General features: G+C 41.4%; 1 protein-coding gene across 7 annotated transcripts in view; it reads right to left on the reverse strand.

Moving 5' to 3' along the window:
- Nucleotides 1-19,556, reverse strand: part of lama2 (laminin, alpha 2) — a 160,762-nt gene that overhangs the window by 4,041 nt on the left and 137,165 nt on the right. For 3 of the 7 annotated variants that reach the window (XM_061753378.1, XM_061753375.1, XM_061753380.1), the window contains 11 exons: nucleotides 19,266-19,277; nucleotides 18,502-18,622; nucleotides 17,400-17,555; nucleotides 14,791-14,841; nucleotides 10,816-10,967; nucleotides 6,814-6,990; nucleotides 5,410-5,593; nucleotides 3,195-3,275; nucleotides 738-850; nucleotides 423-516; nucleotides 233-328 (listed from right to left, as the gene is read on the reverse strand). In XM_061753378.1, the coding sequence (XP_061609362.1) occupies nucleotides 233-328; nucleotides 423-516; nucleotides 738-850; nucleotides 3,195-3,275; nucleotides 5,410-5,593; nucleotides 6,814-6,990; nucleotides 10,816-10,967; nucleotides 14,791-14,841; nucleotides 17,400-17,555; nucleotides 18,502-18,622; nucleotides 19,266-19,277 (1,237 nt within the window). The remainder of the gene's footprint in view (nucleotides 1-232; nucleotides 329-422; nucleotides 517-737; nucleotides 851-3,194; nucleotides 3,276-5,409; nucleotides 5,594-6,813; nucleotides 6,991-10,815; nucleotides 10,968-14,790; nucleotides 14,842-17,399; nucleotides 17,556-18,501; nucleotides 18,623-19,265; nucleotides 19,278-19,556) is intronic. The other 4 variants (XM_061753381.1, XM_061753379.1, XM_061753376.1 and 1 more) reach the window with 2 other exon arrangements.

A 19,556-nucleotide genomic window follows, 5' to 3' on the forward strand; every position in this document is an offset into this window, starting at 1 on the left:
AATGGGTACGGTTAAGCTAATGCTTTTTTTTTTGTACTGTGAATAAGTGATAGCTGCTGAAAGTAACTAAAAAGTTTCCTTTTTCTAACTTACTTTTGAAATCAAGTAATCAGTAAAGTAACGAAGTTAATTTTAAGCTCAAGTAATCAGTAAAGTAACTAAGTTACTTTTTCAAGGTAACTGTGGCAACACTGTCTCAATGAAACCATAGCCGAGTGCGTGGCTGTCCCACCTTATGCCAGTTGCCGTCATTGATGGAAAAGGGGACGCATCCAGATGTGTTGCCGTGACCGAGGTCATAACCCAGGCACACCTGTCCATCCTTGATCTGCGTCACCACAGAGGAGCAGATGACAAGCGCTTAGTCCGTGCTATTATCTCTGGAAACATGGCCGCATGAAAACAAGCATTCCACATGACACCTGGATGGAGACAAAGTCAGCGTGGTTGATTCTGGCCATGTAGAGAACGAGTCCTGACTCCTCCTGTGTTCTCAGCTCAAACTCCAAAATCAACCTGTAACACACACGAAGGACACATTTAGGAAAACAATAGCTATTGAAAAGTACACTTACTAATAGTAAGGTTGTCTAGAGGATTAAAGTTATGTTAAATGGATGTCTAAAATAATCCAGGAAAAATGCAGATCTAGGAAAGATTTTTTCACATTGGGAGCATTTGTCACTTCCAAAAACCTGCACACAGTGTCGTTGATGCTCCTGCTTCTCAATACAAACCTCTCTCTCACTTTGGCGTCATCAAAGGCGAAGCTCATGTGACTGTTCCTGCTCAGTCCGAACTGGTAGGCCTTCTCCAGAGCCACAGGGGCCACAGCTGAGGGGCACGAGTCCTGGAGATTGGACTAAATATGTCATAAACACCCACAACATGTCTACAGCTACAATAATACACAGATTGCTCAATGTATCTCTCTGACAGTGTCAATCAAATACTGTATGGGGTCTTCTTAGAGCCAGTAAAGTGATCGACATACTGTAGTGAGTTATTAAATGCCTGGTTTGATTTTTCTTTTTCTTTCTCCTCTCACATATCAAAAATATTAAAAAGTTGTAGTTAAATCTGAGGCCAGTAGATGTCAGTGTTGCAATTCAATAATCTATCATTTTAAATCATGTTAGTTTTTTTCCTCTCACCTTTATCAGTTTGCAAAGTGTCCCACAACCCGTGTTCTCCTTTCAATTTGTCAGTGATTTGGTTTTATTTGTCTAATAATTTCATGCACCTGTGGCCAAAAAAGCGAAGTGTGCAGAGTCTCTGTCGCCGAAATGCACGAGTGCAGTTAATGAAAGGGGCTATCATTGCCAACAGCCACTCAAATATCCACAATCTCGCACTTTGTATTGTTATAATATTAATACAGCAACCAGGGGAAATCTGCTTCTTTCTTTACAACTGCACCATATTGTTTGTGGTACAATAAAAAAATACAGTAAACTATATATGGCACCTCAAAATGTTTCCGAATAAGAACACCAGGACTTGCAGTTTTTCAGTTTGTATGAGTGCGAGGATCATTTGGTAGGCGTGCGGGTGTGAGTGGCCAATTTTAATTTGTTTGCAATTGTCAATTACAGTTATGTCTGTGTGCGGCGGGCCTAACAGTGGGGCTACATTACACAATAACGGCCCCACATCGACTTTCTCCACCCCATGACATGATCAGCTCGGCTGGGCGAAGAACCACTTTCGAGTTTGACGCGAGTTTGTGATAACTGGCGCATAATTGATTGCTCAGTATCGGTGGGACGGTATTTGTGTTTGGCAATGCGCCACATACACACAGTGAAGTGTTTTAAGTGCTGCTCGAGAAGCAAAAATGCACATCATATCCTTTTCAACCTTTTGAATGTTACATTTGCTCTCTTAATACTTGTGACATGACCCCACCCTCACCAGACTCCTCATGTCTAACCTAACCATCATCATCATCCTCAAAACTCATTCTTTCCTCCTATATTTCCACCTACAAAGTTAGCGACACTATTTGTGTGCGTGTGTGTGTGTGTGCGTGCGTGCATGCACGCGTGCGCGTATCTTAATCTCCTCTGGTCTCTTGTTCTCTTTCAAGTGAAGACATTCCCCACACGGCGACCTTGCTTTGTTACCGCCGACACTCACCTCTTATCATGCTCTGTCTTCATATCCGCTCCTGCTCAACCTCTGCCTTTCTTCTCTTTCTCCGCCTCACCAGACTCCATCTAACAAAAGAAGCTCTCTCGCTCTCTCCCTCTCTCTCCTTCTCATTCTTCCGTCTGCTCCCTCTCCTGTGGCTTCCCATTAAGCCAACAAAAAAGCGCAAGGCGCTGTGTTCAGAAAGTGTCCTTTCCTCCTCCTCTTCAATGGCCGAGGCCGTCATCTTCTTCTTCTCCTTCTATCCTCTTTTATTCTCCTCTTCCTCCCTCCTTTTCTCTCATCTCCTCTGTGGCTTTCCATCGGGCTAACAATGGGAAGATGGTCCTCCATTCAGAGCGGCTAGTCTTTTCATGGAGGTCACGCCGATAGAATGGGAAGTCATTAAGTCGGGACTTGGTATAAGTGTAGGTACGCATGTGTACTGTGTGTGTGTGTTGCCAGCAAGTTTCCTTCAGAGAAGAGACTTATTATAAAGTCGAAATGAGCCACTCTTACAGGCTCCAGGAGTTATTATCTTTAGCCCAATTTTTTTTTTTTTACTTCAGAGAAGACCACTCAGACTTGTTGCTCATACTGTAACTGAGCGCTCATTACAAGCCTTAATACTGTTTTAACCTCTTTTCCATCTTTGAGCTGCAATTGTGTAAAGTTTAGACCACGTGAGATGATTCTATTATCCCTAATTGGCCTCACAAGATTAATATCTATTTATCTTTATAGCGTTGTGCTCTGGAGTGCCACCTCTTTTAAAGAATAAATTGAGATGAATCTGATTCATACTGCTCACAAAGAGCAGTGATGTGATTCACTTTGGCCTGCACTTGCATTTTTTTCTATTTGTGGTTAGGATGAAACACCACTGGAATTTCTACCCTCACACAAAAAAAATAGGTACACCTGGATCAACTATGAATGAATCAGTAAAAAAAGCTGTATTCCCCCAAAATGCTTTTATATTTTGAATCCTTACAGTACTACTTGAAATCTGATTGAAAAATATTTTCATTTCTGTATAGTCAATTGTGTGAAAGTGTGTATACCGTATCAGCAGTGGGCGGGGCTTCAGCAGAAGTAGGTGTAGCAGTGGGTGTGGCAGCAGGTGCGACAAGTGCTGTGGGCTCCTGTCAGTCATCAGGGGCGGGAAGGAGGGGGGATTAATGGCACAGCCATGAAGCGCATGTAGCCACTCCAATCAGCAGCAGCGTTAGCCATGCAATGATGGTTAGAATGCAATTCAGCTCCTCCCTGTTGTGACGATATTTTCTACGTTACTGTGACAAACGCATTAAGAGTTGTCTTAATAGTTAATTTCTTAGGCTACGTTAAACTATGTTCATACGGCAGGTCCATTTGCCCAAAACGTAGTGCACTGATTTGGGCCAATACAGTATGCTTGCCGTCCCAGTACTGAGTAGTAAGTTTTGATACGCCTTATCACGTCCTGTCAGGTTTAGTTGCGTGTACCCCGTTTTACTACCGACGACTAGCTAACTGCCGAAGCAAATGTTTTGACACTTAAAAAAATCTCGCCGGCCATCTATGGCTATCAAGGCCTGTCACGTTTGCACATCTGCGATTGGCTGGCAACCAGTTCAGGGTGTAGCCCGCCTCCTGCCCGATGATAGCTGGGATAGGCTCCAGGACCCCTGTGACCCTAGTGAGGAGAAGAAAATGGATGGATGGATGGACGTTTGCACATCCCGTCCCTTACATTGTCTCGCGACCATCCCATTTTGTCCATGGTGGTCTGAGACTGAGATGCCGTGGCCGCTGGGAATAGTGTAAATGTAACCTTACAAGAAAGAGGACAGACTGTACAGAGTGCAACCTTGTTCGCTGTCAACCTTGCCGACTATCAGCTGGTGGCCAACTGTAGTTACTCCTTCACTAACATGGCGCTCCGAACATGGTCAACATTTTAATTACCTCCATGAGCTCTTGTTAAGTGTCCTTGGGTACCTTGAAAGGCGCTATATAAAGCCAAGCTATTCTTCTTCTTAGTCCATCCATCCATTTTCTTAGCCACTTCTCCTCACTAGGGTCGCGGGCGTGCTGGAGCCTATCCCAGCTGTCATCGGGCAGGAGACGGGGTACACCCTGAACTGGTTGCCAGCCAATCGCAGGGCACATAGGAACAAACAACCATTCGCCCTCACAGTCATGCCTACGGGCAATTTAGAGTCTCCAATTCATGCATGTTTTTGGGATGTGGTAGGAAACCGGAGTGCCCGGAGAAAACCCACGCAGGCACGGGGAGAACATGCAAACTCCACACAGGCGGAGTGTGGAGTTTGAATCCCCGGGGCCGGGGATTGAACCCGGGTCCTCAGAACTGTGAGGCTGACGCTCTAACCAGTCGGCCACCGTGCCACTCTTCTTCTTAGTGTTTTAATTAATTTCCAATTGATTATTTTATTAAAAGGGAAGAAAATTCTAAAATAAAATATTTTTGTAACTATAAATGCATTCAAAAAAATCTTAGAATACTAGCATAATATTCTTGGACGAAACTACTGAAGTGTTCCAGTGAGCTACTGTATATCAAGGTTTTAACCGGTGATGTATCTACATGCCAAGGCTTAAGGTTCAAAACAAATGGCTGACTGTCTAACCCCCTCTTAGCATTGTGGTTACTGCTTTGGCTCCTGCAGGCCCATAAAGAATAGCTGGCATGCACAGTTAGCTGGCACATCAGTGTGACTTTAAAGCACACGACCGGCTGCTAAAGAGGGAGTTTAGTGGCTCAAGGCTAAAGGGACAATAAAGTACAGATAATGGGCTGTACAAGTGCGGCGTGATGGAGCGCTAAGCTAACACAGCAAGGCCATGGCTGTATTGCATCCCTCACAAATCGGCGTGTGACTGAGAGGACGTGTTCACATTTGTTACGACACTCAAAGTAGGGCGCATAAAGTAAATGAATGGCTCCTGTATCCTTTAGAAATATGAACAATTGTGTTTACATATTTTCACCATCTATTAACAGACCATTTTCACAGCTAACCCCGGCCACCTACTATAGCGGTCCATAATATTGGTGGACCAGCAAGGACGCTTTCCACATTGTGTCAGCGCCAACATTAAGTTTCAGAGTTATGTGCAGTGTTTGTCCGAACTTTGCTGCACGCTAAAATTATCACACACCATATAATATATAAAATATGGTATATCTGATATGGTGGTAGCGGAGTCCACAATATTGTTCCCTATTGCTTTAATATTAACATTAACATGTCTTTAGTTGGAATCACTCACAGCAGGAAGTACAGGAGGCCATGTAACAGGTACAGCAGTCGGCGCAGGCCGGTCAGGTTTGGCTGCATCTATTTCCTTCTCCGCCTCTTCTGTCGGATAAGGAAGAGCAGGGAGCGGGGCAAGGCTGGGACACTGGCCGATTTCAGCATTTTCAAAGGACACCGCCTGGGAGAAGTCTGACACTCTGTGAGAGGTACAAGAAGCCCGATTAAATAAGATCAGTTCATTTAAAACAAAAAAAGACACAAACGGATGCATTAGAATGACCGAAAAAAAGAGTAAAGTAAATAACATAGTGTATTTGTGCATTGCCGTATTCCACCATATATGAATTTTTGCTTATCCTTATCATTGGCCTTCGTACAATGTCTACTCATTTGCTGTCCTTTTGCTTGTGTGCCTCTATTGATTTCAATCAAACAATATCAGACTCACTTTGATCTACCTCAGTTGGTGTCATTTAGACATTTCAGTGTTCCAACACAGATTTTGTTTTGGTTTATTTTTAAAACAACTGTTCAGTCTATTGCGGCGATTAAATTTTCTGAGCAAAGCAGAATTGGGTATTTACCAAGACCATGCTATAATACTATGTGCTCTCAAACCAAAATTGTAACTGATCTTCCAAGCGCCTTAAAAAAACATGGATTGATCTATATATATATTTTTAGATATTAATAGTTTTTTTTGTATTAGAAAATAAGAGCTATTGTAACAGTCTTGGAAACATCAATATTTTCCAAACAGTAGTTTCCATTTTTCATACTTTTCCAGACCTGCAAATCTATGAAATCAAATTCCATACTTTTCCATACATTCCATACTTGCGTAGGAACCCTGGACATTTGCATTTGTATATTTGCACTTCCTCAAAACATAATCATTCAAAATCTCAATTTCAAATTCCGCTCGGCTATACATGCACAATCAATAACATGTACAGGATAACGCACGTCAAATCTACATGGGTGTTCAATGGTGATATACATAAAATAGACAGCCAGCCAGTCTGGAGGACAAATGAGGGACAAGGAGGCATCACATGGGGAGGAGATGGGTTAATAGGGGTGATGTGAGGTGAGAGAGGGACAATCAGACACAATGAGAGTCATGAATATGTTTATGCAGTTGGGCAGATCTATTACTGCAGACCAGGCACGAAGAGACAAAGACGGTATTGTCATCGTCATCCTGAATGGTGCCCTGCTGGAATTTCATGCAGCAGTGTCAAGGTGAACATCTTAGGTCTAATGAAGTGAAGTGATGTGATCAATTGGGCCTTAATGAACATCAAGATATCTCAAAATAAAAGACAATTCCAAGTATTTAATGCAGTGACATGAAACCATGGAGGACTAAAGAAATACACATAGTTTTTGTTGATGTGGCTTTTGGGGTACTTACACAGCGTTGACCATGAGATTCCAAATACATCCTTGGAATGGGACGTTGGCCCTGTTGGATGTCTGCTCCACATCAGCAGGAATACCACCGAGGAACACACGCTGCAAGCTGATTGGCTGGTCATTAGGAAGTGCAGCCTCTCTTTTTGCCTCCTCATCCACTTGAACTGCAAAAGATCTGATGAAACACAAATCAGCAATATATTGAAAGAAATGAAAGAGGAAATAAAGTGAGATTATATCTTGACATATTTCTATATGAATGAAGTCATGGCACTGTAGGAATATGGGAAAAATCTGAAATGTATTGAGGCCTCTTTTTTGTCTATGATGCGATGGAGTGTCTTTGACACTTCAACTGCTACCTTGTAAGAATATATGGACACTATTATATCCTACCTCAGCTTCTGTGAAGATGTGTGTGTACCAACTAAGACATTTTGCATGTTTAATAACAATAAGGCGTGTTTCACTGCCAAACTTTACCGACTACACCAAGCTAAAGAGGATGCCTATAGCAGAGTGGGGACAGAGCCCTGCACAATCAGGCCATAAAACAGCTGACAATAGAAATCTACATTGCAAAGAGAAATTATGCAGAAAAACTGAGAAACCAGTTGGCTGCTAACGACTGTAAATCAGTCTGGTGTGCATCACTATCCCTAACCAGCTACAAGCGGTCATCCCCCTAAGCGGAGAACAACAAAGGACTGGCTGATGACTTGAATACCTTCTACCGCAGATTTGAAAAGGACACTTTCACACCCAACACCCACCCAGCCGCACCACCGACGACAACCATCACACCTCTGCCCCGCCCACCATTGACCATTCACAAACAGGATGTGAACCGCGTCTTTAAACAACAAAAGATCAACAAAGTGGCAGGGCCGGACAGTGTGTCCCCCTGCTACCTGAAAGTCTGGGAGGATCAGCTCGATCCGGTTTTCACACAGATCTTCAATAGATCTTTAGAACGGTGTATAGTCCCATCCTGTCTCAAACGTTCCACCGTCAATCCAGTCACCAAGAAACCTGCAATTGCAGGACCGAATGACTACAGACCTGTCGCCCTGACATCTTTGGCCATGAAGTCCTTTGAACGCATTGTGCAGGACCACCTCAAGAGCGTCACAGGACCCCTGCTGGACCCCCAGTAGTTTGTCTATCGAGCAAACAGGTCTGCACTTCATCCTGTAACACCTCGACAGCGCAGGGACCTATGTGAGGATCCTGTTCGTGGACTTCAGCTCTGCGTTCAACACCATCGTCCCGGAACTCCTCTCCTCCAAGCTTCTCCATCTCAACGTCTCGCCTGACATCTGCCAGTGGATTTACAGCTTCCTGACGGGCAGGACACAGCAGGTGAGGCTGGGGGACACCACCTCATCCACAAGCACTATCAGCACCGGGGCCCCCCAAGAATGTGTCCTCTCTCCGCTGCTCTTCTCTCTCTTACACAAATGAATGCACCTCAACACACTTGCTATCAAACCCCTGAAGTTTGCAGACGACACCACATTCATCGGCCTCATCAAAGATGGTGACGAGTCTGCGTATCGACAGGAGGTGGAGTGGCTGGAGCTTTGGTGCGGCCAACACAACCCAGAGCAGAACACGGTCAAGACGGTAGAGATGATCATTGAATTTCAGGACACATCCTTCGCTACAGCTGCCCACAACGTTGTTCAACTGCCCTGTGTCAATTGTCGAGACCTTCAAGTTCCTGAGTATTAGTTTCTCAGGACCTGAAGTGGGAGAGAAACATCAACTCCATCGTCTAAAAGGCCCAGCAGAGGATGTACTGTACTTCCTGCAGCTTCTGAGGAAGCACGGCCTGCCACAGGAGCTGTTGAGGCAGTTCTACACAGCAGTCACTGAATCGGTTCTGTGTTCATCCATCACAGTCTGGTTTGGTGCTGTCACAAAGAGGGACAAAATCAAACTAGAACGGACAGGCAAGGCAGCTGAAAAAAATTATCGGTACCCACCTACCAACTCTTGAGGACTTGCACGCTGCCAGGACTAAAACAAGGTCACACAAAATTCTCTTGGACCCTCCACATCCTGGAAACCACTTCTTCCAGCTCTTTCCCTCAGGTAGGCGCTATTGAACAATGCAAACTAAACCCAGCAGACATTCCAACAGCTTCTTCCCTCTTGCCATTAACTTCTTAAACAGTTAACTGACAATTTCATTGCAACATACTGCCAATTTGGCACCTCTCTTTCAGGAAACTTTTACATTATTCATACACTCACTGTTTTATCACGGCACACTATTTGCATTCTGATGTTGATTACTACTGGCCACTCATGTGTTTGAGAATTCTCTGCACCATTTGAACAGTCGTCACTGTACCAGATCATTGCACTATTAGACACTTTAAATTGTTCTAAATTGCCTCAGGACTACCATTTGCAGAATTGACATTATATCAGTATCACTACACTAGTGGTACACTTTCATTGCTCAATGACTTGCCACACGTGTTTTTTATGTCCAAAATCAAGGGTGTCAAACTCATTTTTGTCGCGGTCCACCATGTGGTTAATGGTTTGTCTCGGAGGGCCGTTATGGCTGTGAACCCATATGACTGTATGATCGCCTCATATACACAAATTGATGGATAGCTACTTTTGAAAATCAGAAGCCAGTGAAAACCGTTCACCTACAGTATTATTCAATTTATTATAAAAGGGGGATTGGTTACAAAAACTGCTTGCAATATGTCAATATTTTTAAATTTGAAGAAAATTTGCACTTTTTATATTTTATAAAGAAACACAAAGTCGATGCACATGATTTGGTTTCACGGGCCACATAAATTGATGTGGTGGGGTTGGATCTGGATCCTGGGCCACCAGTTTGACATCTGTGTCCTAAATGTATATTTCGCCATAGTGGCTGTTTGCTGTTATACTAGAGTGGCTGAAACTACCGGAGACAAATTCCTTGTGTCTTGCAACATACAGCACTTGGCCAATAAAGCTGATTCTGATGGATTCTGATTTAAAAAACTGACTCCCTGCATTATTACATACAAATGTGCCATTCATTTGTTTCCAATAATTGAATTAATGTTCGTTTAATTCTCTTTATTCAGTGACCTCACAGGTCTGCCAAATCTCGTGCTATTGAAAATACAGTTTCAAAAGAGTATATCATGGCAGAAATAGCTCTATGTCCCGATTCTGAGTAAGTGCAGTAAGTTTGGCTACATTTTGGATTTATTAAGAAAAAAATGCATTGTGTACAAGACTCATGGGCATAGTAATAAGAAAACAAATTGTTCCTTAATTTGTAGTTCCCATCAAGGCCCATGGAAATTTAAATAAAAGTCCCTCCATTTTCTTTACCGCTTATCCTCACTAGGGTCGCGAGCTGCTGTAGCCTATCCCAGCTAACTGCGGGCAGGAGGCGGGGTACACCCTGAACTGGTCGCCAGCCAATTGCAGGGCACATAGAAACAAACAACAATTCGGGCTCACATTCACACCTACGGGCAATTTTTAAGTCTTCAATCAACCTACCACGCATGTTTTTGGGATGTCGGAGGAATCCGGAGTGCCCGGAGAAAACCAAACCAGGCACAGGGAGAACATGCAAACTCCACACAGGCGGGGCCGGGTTTTTAACCCCGTTCCCCAGAACTGTGAGGCAGATGTGCTAACCAGTCGTGCCGGCTTGAAATAAATTCCTCAGCTAAAAGTTTTCATGAAAAATGTGGAAAGTATCCAACATTATAATGGAAATGTTCTGCTTCCTTGCAACCCTAGCCTCTACAGTGTAAATATGTAACAGAGCTAAGATAAGATTAATCAGCGCTTGGGCAAGGCCACTGACTCAACCCTGACTCTCGATTCTTCATCAACTTTATTGGTCAAATAATTTTGTGCAAATGGTGATTTTATATCAAAGTGAGCAAAAAACAACAACAACAACAACAACAAAACCAGCGTAAAAGATTGGGGAAGACACGCAACACCTTGGCTCACTAACCTGCCAGGTAATCTCTCGATACGCAGCGAGTGCTCTCTACCATCACTCAGGATGCCTTGCTCGGGTCGTCTGATGACACGACGCAGACTGTGGCTGCCCGTATACACCAACACCTCCAGGGAGCCTTTGTTCAGCATCACTGAGAGGAAGGGCTGAGGGAGAGAGGGGGGAAGGAACTTCATTAGGCCATGATATCACATGCATTCAATACACTGGGGACCACAAGATAGTGATCAAGATGAAATGGATCAATTTCAACAAAAAGCACAACACTAAAGAGACAATTTGTTTAAGATTGCTTACACCTTACAGCCACTTCCTAAGAATAATAATTTCTCACCACAACTTTTAAGTTTGTTCAGGTTGATTCCTGTTTTTAGTTAGCAGGAATAAACTACAGAACCAGTTTTGTGGAGGGGTCGGGACAATGGCAACAAAAAAATATTTTTGGGTGTGCAGATCTGAATTAGAAAAAAAAAGAGTCAAAGTCAAATGCCCACCTGCATCAAAATTTAAATTTTAAATCAAATTAACTGTGCCAGACTCAAAGCACCCACAACCATTTAATTCCTAACATAAATTCAACTTGTGCAGCTGAATGCCGACGTGCGTTAGACCTTTGTGGAGAAGCCAAGAGGAGAAGAATGGCTAGAGGAGCGTGAGGGCTGAAGAGCGCAGAGGCAAAAGGGGAGAGTGGCGATGAGTGTGGGTTTATAAAGCGAAATCGGGGAGGCGGAGGAGGAGTGGAGAAACTGGGGAGGAAAGGATAACAAGAGATGAGAGGAACGCTGAGGAGAGGATAATAGGGGGACGAGATGAGAGGGCAGAAAGCAAAACAGCAAGCCAGAGAGAGAGAGAGAGAGCGAGAGATGAAGGGAGCATGAGAAAGAGACAGACAGAAAGGTGGTAGAGTGCAGTGGTGCAAGGTCAGGCTCATTTGAATTTTAATTCACTGTGTGCCAGAGGGCGAAGTGGGAGACAATTTACCACTTGAAAATGGAATTTCAATTTGAGGTCGGGGGACAAATTGAACCGAGATGTAGCTACAACATGCCTCTCGCTGTGCTGCCTGCACACACACGCGCGCACACACTTGTCCCACGTTCAGAGAAAGACTCACACTGTTACACATGAACTGACGCATAGATTTGCACAGTGAGCGGAGAACACGTACACACACAAGCGTGAAGTCAAACACTGACATGCTTGACGAAACCTGCACACTAACCACATTTGTAGGAAAGAAAGCAAAGTCTCTGCTGTCTTTCATACATCACACCTTTCAAACAGCTTTTGAACTCAACACAACTCAAATTTATTCAATAACAACCACAGCGGTAACAAAATGTTGTACAGTTCATGTAAGCCTACATAAGAATGTGCCAGAGTATTGGTTTAAAATTTCTGGTAGCAGCATGTGTCTGGTGCGCCTTTCGACCACTTTGTAAATGTCGATAAGAATCATGATTTGACAAGATGTATAAAGGAAGAAAGTTTTTACTTACATCGTTACAAATGTACAAATGATGACAAAAAGAGCAGAGACGTCAATTAAATCAAGTAACTGAATTACTAGTATCAGCCTTTAAAATGTGAATAGTAGGCATAGACAATTGCCGATGACATTTGCTCAATTCACTCAGTAAATTAATGATCAATCAATTCAATGTTAATACAAATATATATATCATGAGTAAAATGTTTTAATAATAAAAAATTTAATGCTTTGAACAAATAGCTGGCGTAATATTATTCTCCTTCAGACTGATAACTAGTTGAGACTGAATCAACCCTCGCCTATGTTAGTTAGAGGCAAGCAGTAATCTCCATTTACCTCAGATTATTCTAAAATGAATCTACACATTTGACAAACAGAATTATTAACAATCACTTAATTGATTGATTGATAATCATGCCAATACCTATTTAATATGACACTGCCTCCCGATCCTGTTTATGGGACTGTTATTGAAGAATAATATGGCTCTCAAAGGAACAGGATGGATTTTTTTTCTTTTGCTCTAAGGTTCCCCCTATAGTTGTTGAGTGTAATCTTCTTTTAGATATACATCCATCCATCCATCCATCCATTTTCTTTACCGCTTCTCCTCACTAGGGTCGCGGGCGTGCTGGAGCCTATCCCAGCTATCTTCGGGCGAGAGGCGGAGTACACCCTGAACTGGTTGCTAGCCAATCGCAGGGCACATAGAAACAAACAACCATTCGCACTCACATTCACACCTATGGGCAATTTAGAGTCTTCAATAAACCTACCATGCATGTTTTTGGGATGTGGGTGGAAACCGTAGAAAACCCACCCAGGCACAAGAACATGAAAACTCCACACAGCTGGGGCCGGTATTTGAACCCCGGTCCTCAGAACTGTGAGAAAGATGTGCTAACCAGTCGGCGACTGTGCCGCCAACCGTGAGTCCATTTGAGCCAATTAGAAACCTGAAGAAAGTAATTTCCTGGGAAAATAAACACTACAACAACAGTGGAAAATGGAAGAAAAGTAGTGTGAGTTAATCAGGTAGGCAAAAGCAGTCTTTTGTGAGGTACTGGACATACTGAACATTCTGATACCCTGATGTCGATTATTTTTACTTTTTAATAAGTGTGTTAAGTGCAAAAACAATGGTGGTAAACAGGAAATAACTACTGTCTGACTATTTTTAGTGTGCACAGACACAATATGAGACATGTCTTGGCTGCTTCACCATAATTGAAACTGACACTGTTGTTTTAGTTAAGGTAACATTTTAAAGTTTCATCTCAGTTTCTGAATGTATCTCAACCTTCTCCGTTGCTTTACTTTGTCACTTTTCTCTTTGGCCACCTCCCAAAATTTGTTTTTCTTCTCTACCCAACCTTCGTTCTCATGCAATACTGTATTTTCTTTTCAAATTGTGTTGTGCCCTTCAAAAGAATCACTTTCACCTCTAAATCCCCTCCATCTTTTGTTTCGTGTTCTCTGCTGCCACTGCTCTGTCCCTCTCATACACATCCATTAGTCAGGGCCAAGTTGAGTTGATGGTGTTCTCAACCTCGCTTAACCTTTCCACACACACAGATATGCGCAGGCACACATACACACACACACACACCTATACACACACACACACATACACACACACACACACACACACACGTCGTCCCTTTCAGCGTTGTTAGTAAAAATAGATTTATGCACCCAACAACCAGTAATGATGGATAAACCAGAGGTAACCCTTTGTCCTCACAACCACATACACACTCGCTCACTCTCGAACACACACACAAACACACACACGTACACACACACGCATGCACACTTTGCATTCACGTCAGCTGAATCACACATGCACCCACAATGTTCACAGTGACATTCCTGTTCTGCTTAGTGGCACAATTACACAAGTTTAGATTTTTATTATACAAAAATATGATCTAATATACTGTATATTTAGAATGTCATACATATAATGTAACAATATAAGCAAATAATATTTCCTGTGTCCTGGGACCCGGTATTCTAATGAGCAACTTTATTTCAGGGCACATAATACTCCCACATTAAGCGGCACTATTTATTTACTATATTTGAAGACATAGGCAACAATTATAATTATAGTCGATATGTTCACACTAAACAAACAATTCACCGTACAAGTAAAACTATGATTGTTTGGTGCACATTCACATGTGCGCATACAGTATAATGAGCACTGTCGAAAACCAAGTGAAACCTCATTAGGCAATGAGATTGCAATGATGGCGAAGTCATACACTTACTGTAATAGGTGGTGTGTGTCTGTGTGTGTTTGTGTGTGCATGTGTGTGTCTGTGTATGTGTATGTTTATGGGCGTCTATGTCAAACCCGTGTTTCAGAAAAATGGTCCATTTGCCAACAAATGCAAATCTCATTAAAATGCACTTATGCATTCACTTAGAGAAAGCGTGTGCACGTGCGTGTGTGTGTGTAATAAACTCACCTCTCCTGATTGTCTGCGTTTCCTCTTAGAGATGACATTTTTGTTACGGACCTGTGGTGAACAATATTGCTTAGTTTCCTAAAACCTCTTTTACAGTATATGAAAATCTATTATAAATATATCAGTGTGCCTTATGACCAGCAGAGTGTAATGGTACTTTGTGAGAGTACTTCTTTTTTTTTTTTTTTTTTTTTTTACAACAATAGAGTTAAAATGTGTATATAAAATATACAAATATAAAAACATAATCCATATTCATAAACTATCATTGCTTAAGACTTTTTAATCACATTTCTGCCAAAGATTTACATGCTAGCTTACTTATGAAGAAAAAAAAAATCCTAAAGATCGTATCAAGATCAATCGTATCAACTGCAAACACAGTAGAACCCACAGTGACTATCTAAATGATTTTGTTTTGGCTTTTTTTTTCTTCAAATGGAAATATTTGCTTTGAAAAGACAACAACTCAGATGACAAAAAGAGTAACAGAACATATAGTGTTCCAAATTGGAGGTGCCGCTGTAATACTTCCATCCATCCATCCATTTTCTGAGCTGCTTCTCCTCACTAGGGTCGCGGGCGTGCTGGAGCCTATCCCAGCTGTCATCGGGCAGGAGGCGGGGTACACCCTGAACTGGTTGCCAGCCAATCGCAGGGCACATAGGAACAAACAACCATTCGCCCTCACAGTCATGCCTACGGGCAATTTAGAGTCTCCAATTCATGCATGTTTTTGGGATGTGGGAGGAAACCGGAGTGCCCGGAGAAAACCCACGCAAGCACGAGGAGAACATGCAAACTCCACACAGGCGGGACCGGGGATTGAACCCGGGTCCTCAGAACTGTGAGGCTGACGCTCTAACCAGTCGGCCACCTTGCCGCCACTGCAATACTTAAGAAACCAATTATTAGTTTGTCCACTTATATTCAATAATACCTAGATTTTATTCTATGAAGTGCCCTGCAAAAAACAGTTTGTCTTCAATAGTATTATCATAAAGAATGACTCTTTCAATTCATTATAGTTTTCATATGTGTGACCTCCTAGTTGCTTAGTAGGATAGTAGGAAGTAGAATAATTGAAGAGTTGAAACGCCAAAGCAGGCATCTCTATTTTTTGTGATCGAGTAAAATTATTTTCTTTTTAATTTGTGGCTCCAGGTTGAAGTTAATAATTGCTATTTAAAGAGGTATTTGATGTCATTTTATTGCAAAAGTAGACAATGCCAAGAAAGTAATTACTGTAATTTCTCGTGTATAATGCAAATCCCACCCCGCACATTATACATAGGTATAGGGGAAAATGAAAAATAAACTTTCACATTTTATAAATGTATGCCGCCAACTCGAGGTTACGAAAAAGGTGTACACTTTTATTCCAATATGCCACCGCCACCTAGAAGCTATGAAAAAGGTGTAGCCTACACTTTCATTCCAGTATGACAGGGCTACATGTGACTGCATTTATGCAGAGTTGTACTCATAAGTTTACATACCCAAGCAGAAATGGTGAAATATTGTTTTTTTTAAATATGACTGATGACTGAACAACAACCATCATTAATTTATTTATGGTTATGTTTGTGTAATGATAATGCTTTTCTGAAATGCTTGACAGTTTAATTTGAATACCATTAAAAGAAAATTAAATGTGTTTTGCCTGGTACTTCATTCTTTTCTTTAAAGAATTGTACACATCTTACAAATTCTACCTGGGTAATCAAACATATGAGCACAACTGTGTATACTCATTTACTCAATAAAAGTAGAGCTGTGACTTTCAAAATAAAAGCAAGTAAATAAAACGAAAGTATTACGTGTTCAAATAAAGTGCTTAACTTCAGAATAATTATTTGAAAAACTAAAAAAATACAGATAATAATGGGTAGAAGCAAAATCTTGCGTTGTAAAAATGCATTATACATAGGTAGAAGGGTTTTCCAAAATTTTGAGGTCAACTTTGGGGGTGCGTATTATACATGGGTGCACATTATCCGCAAGAAATTACGGTAAATAATCTGGTTAAAAAGAGACAAGTCAAAAATGTTCACATACAGTAACTACAAAATTACTCTGAAATGATCAGTATTGTGCTTTGTAAATAAAAATAAATAACAGGAACTCTGACCTACAGTCTGTAATTATGTTCTCTGTGGACTCATATGCCCCCGACAGATGGGGAAGTACACCTACCAAAACAAACAAATTTGGAAGACATATTTCTATCTTCTAATTTATTTGATGTGGATTTTACGCCCAAGCAGTTTCAAAATATTTGATGTGGATTACCTGTATGAACATTCCAAATAAAGATCTAATAAATAATAATAACAATAACAGGGGAGTGTACTATAACTATAATCTTTTGAAATAACCCTAACCTGAATTTAAACGAACCCTTAATCCTGAGCAAATACTTTTAGCAATATAGTGTATGTTATCCAGTTCTGATAAAACTGCTGCTATGGCAACATTTCCACTAATCTCCTCAGGTGTCACCTTGATTTACAAGCTTGCACTAGAGTTCATCTCTTCATACTTAAGTGGCTGAATCTTGATTGAAGGGGGAAAAAAGTTTAAAAAAAGAATAAAAAAGTACGGCTAACCTGTTGGCTGAGGGGCAGAGGCCCACCCACGGCTAACAGCAGGGTGCCAGTGTCTACCAGGGTGCTGAAAGACAGGCTGATCTCAGTGCCGACCGCCAGGGACAGCCCACCGAGCTCCACAAATCCCGGCTTGGAGAAGCTGACTGTGTACAGGTTCTATCAGAGAATGTGATACACATTAGACAAATGTTTAAGAACATTCACAGTCACAAAAGCAACAAAGTAGACAACCATGGAAACAGAAGGACACCAGATCCCCCCCAAATGTAAACACACACAAGCATGGGCTTTCAACTCCTTTGTACATTGACAGTGGCTGCCTGAGTGTATAAATAAATTCCATTAGTGAATAGAAACCCTGATGAGGTAGGAAACCAAGCATAGAGGGCATATCTGTATTAGAATTCATTTATCAAAGCTGTTCTGACTTATTCTAATAAGTAGTGTTAAGATTTACGCTTGAGCTAATACAACATGAGCTGAGCGACAACATTATTATTTAAATTAGGGTGTTTTCCAAATCTAAATGGTGAACCAACAAAAAAAGACTATTCCCGTTATGACCATTTAGTTTTTAGAAAGGGAGTGCATTTATAACATTTCTGTTCCAGCACCGGACACAAATTACTATTGTTGTTAGCATTTATGTTAATGCTAAAACAACATGAGTGGTCACCATGATAAAAAGGTACTAATTCTGTTATTACAAGCTAGTGTACCAATATATTTGTTTTGAAACTGTTACTTTAAGGTGTTTACTCAGTGTTGCTTTATTAAAAGTCATGTTTTTAAGTGACTTCATTTCAGTCCCTTTTTTCCCTAATGAGCAATGTTAACCAACAACCAATTTGACAGCCTAAAACAGCCCCCCCCAATCCCCCTTCCCAAAAAGAAACCAAGTTTGGGGGAACCTTATTTACTTATTGTTGCTTTAAGTCATAGTCATTGTCAAATAACTTAATTAACATACATGTTCCGCAGGCACCAATACATTAATTATAGTGACAATTCCACATCTGAAAATTACTAATGTTATTGCATTTAACTGCAAGAAGATATCTCAAATGTAATGTGATTTTAAATAAGAAGTGAGCAGTCTTACCTCTACATTACATCCTTTAGTAACCCCAGTGTAATCAGAGCTACTGAGGAGATTATAGGGAGTTCGGGATACTTCAATCTCCCGAAGGCAGCCTACATAACGCTTCAGCATGACCTCTGGCCTATAAAGACATTAGAAACATCAGACTTTCCAATCTCGTAAAAGTTTAATGTAATGGGATCATGTCTTCATTATTGCAGCCTTGAACGCTTTGCAGTGTATGATCAGTGTTGACCTGATATCACAGTGAGCATAATCAGAATATGGCATTTGTCCTTGTTATTAAAGATTGGGATTCATTAGAGCTCTTTATGTATTTGCTTTGGATTTGAGCCCAGTTTATGCTGATGGGAACATATTTCAACAACCTAATGCACCTTTTGTAACTGCTTTAGCAGAATTTGGTGTTTGCTCTTACACTGGAAATTGGTAAACATTCTTAAGTTCCCATCCCAAAAACAGTTTGATTATTATAACAATGCAAAATATGACAATTGTCACAAACTCCACATTGTTGCTGCTGGAAGGACAAATGACACATCTAGGTGTATAAAGAGCAGAAAAGGTGATTTCCAGCTGCTGTGTGGAAGAGCAACGACCGTTTAGGACCGACAAACACACACACACGCGCGCACACACACGCACAAACGCACGCACGCACCAATTGTGGGGTAAATGGCACTTCAGCATCAGTGTGGCCAGCCTCATGCAGAGAGCAATTTACAGTTACACTTGCTGTATAATGCGAATTTGTATTCATTTACCTGGATTTCATGCTGTTAAGAAAACACACAACATTTGCACATTATCACACATCTTTCACCATGGACGAATACATTTACATGTGCTCTTAAATTGAACCATTGGCAGATTAAATTGTTTGTGAGGCCTGAGGCCTGATTAGCCAATGTTGAATGTTAAGGATTTAAAGAACAAAATATAGTAATTTCAGCAGGATAGTCCTACTGGCATCAACATATTTTTTACAAGGGACTCTTGGCCAAGAGGGCTGCAGCATAGTTACACCAAACCCAACAATAAATAACTGATACAAT

Source organism: Phyllopteryx taeniolatus, chromosome 18 (genome assembly GCF_024500385.1).
Source record: "Phyllopteryx taeniolatus isolate TA_2022b chromosome 18, UOR_Ptae_1.2, whole genome shotgun sequence".
NCBI classification, from domain to species: domain Eukaryota; kingdom Metazoa; phylum Chordata; class Actinopteri; order Syngnathiformes; family Syngnathidae; genus Phyllopteryx; species Phyllopteryx taeniolatus.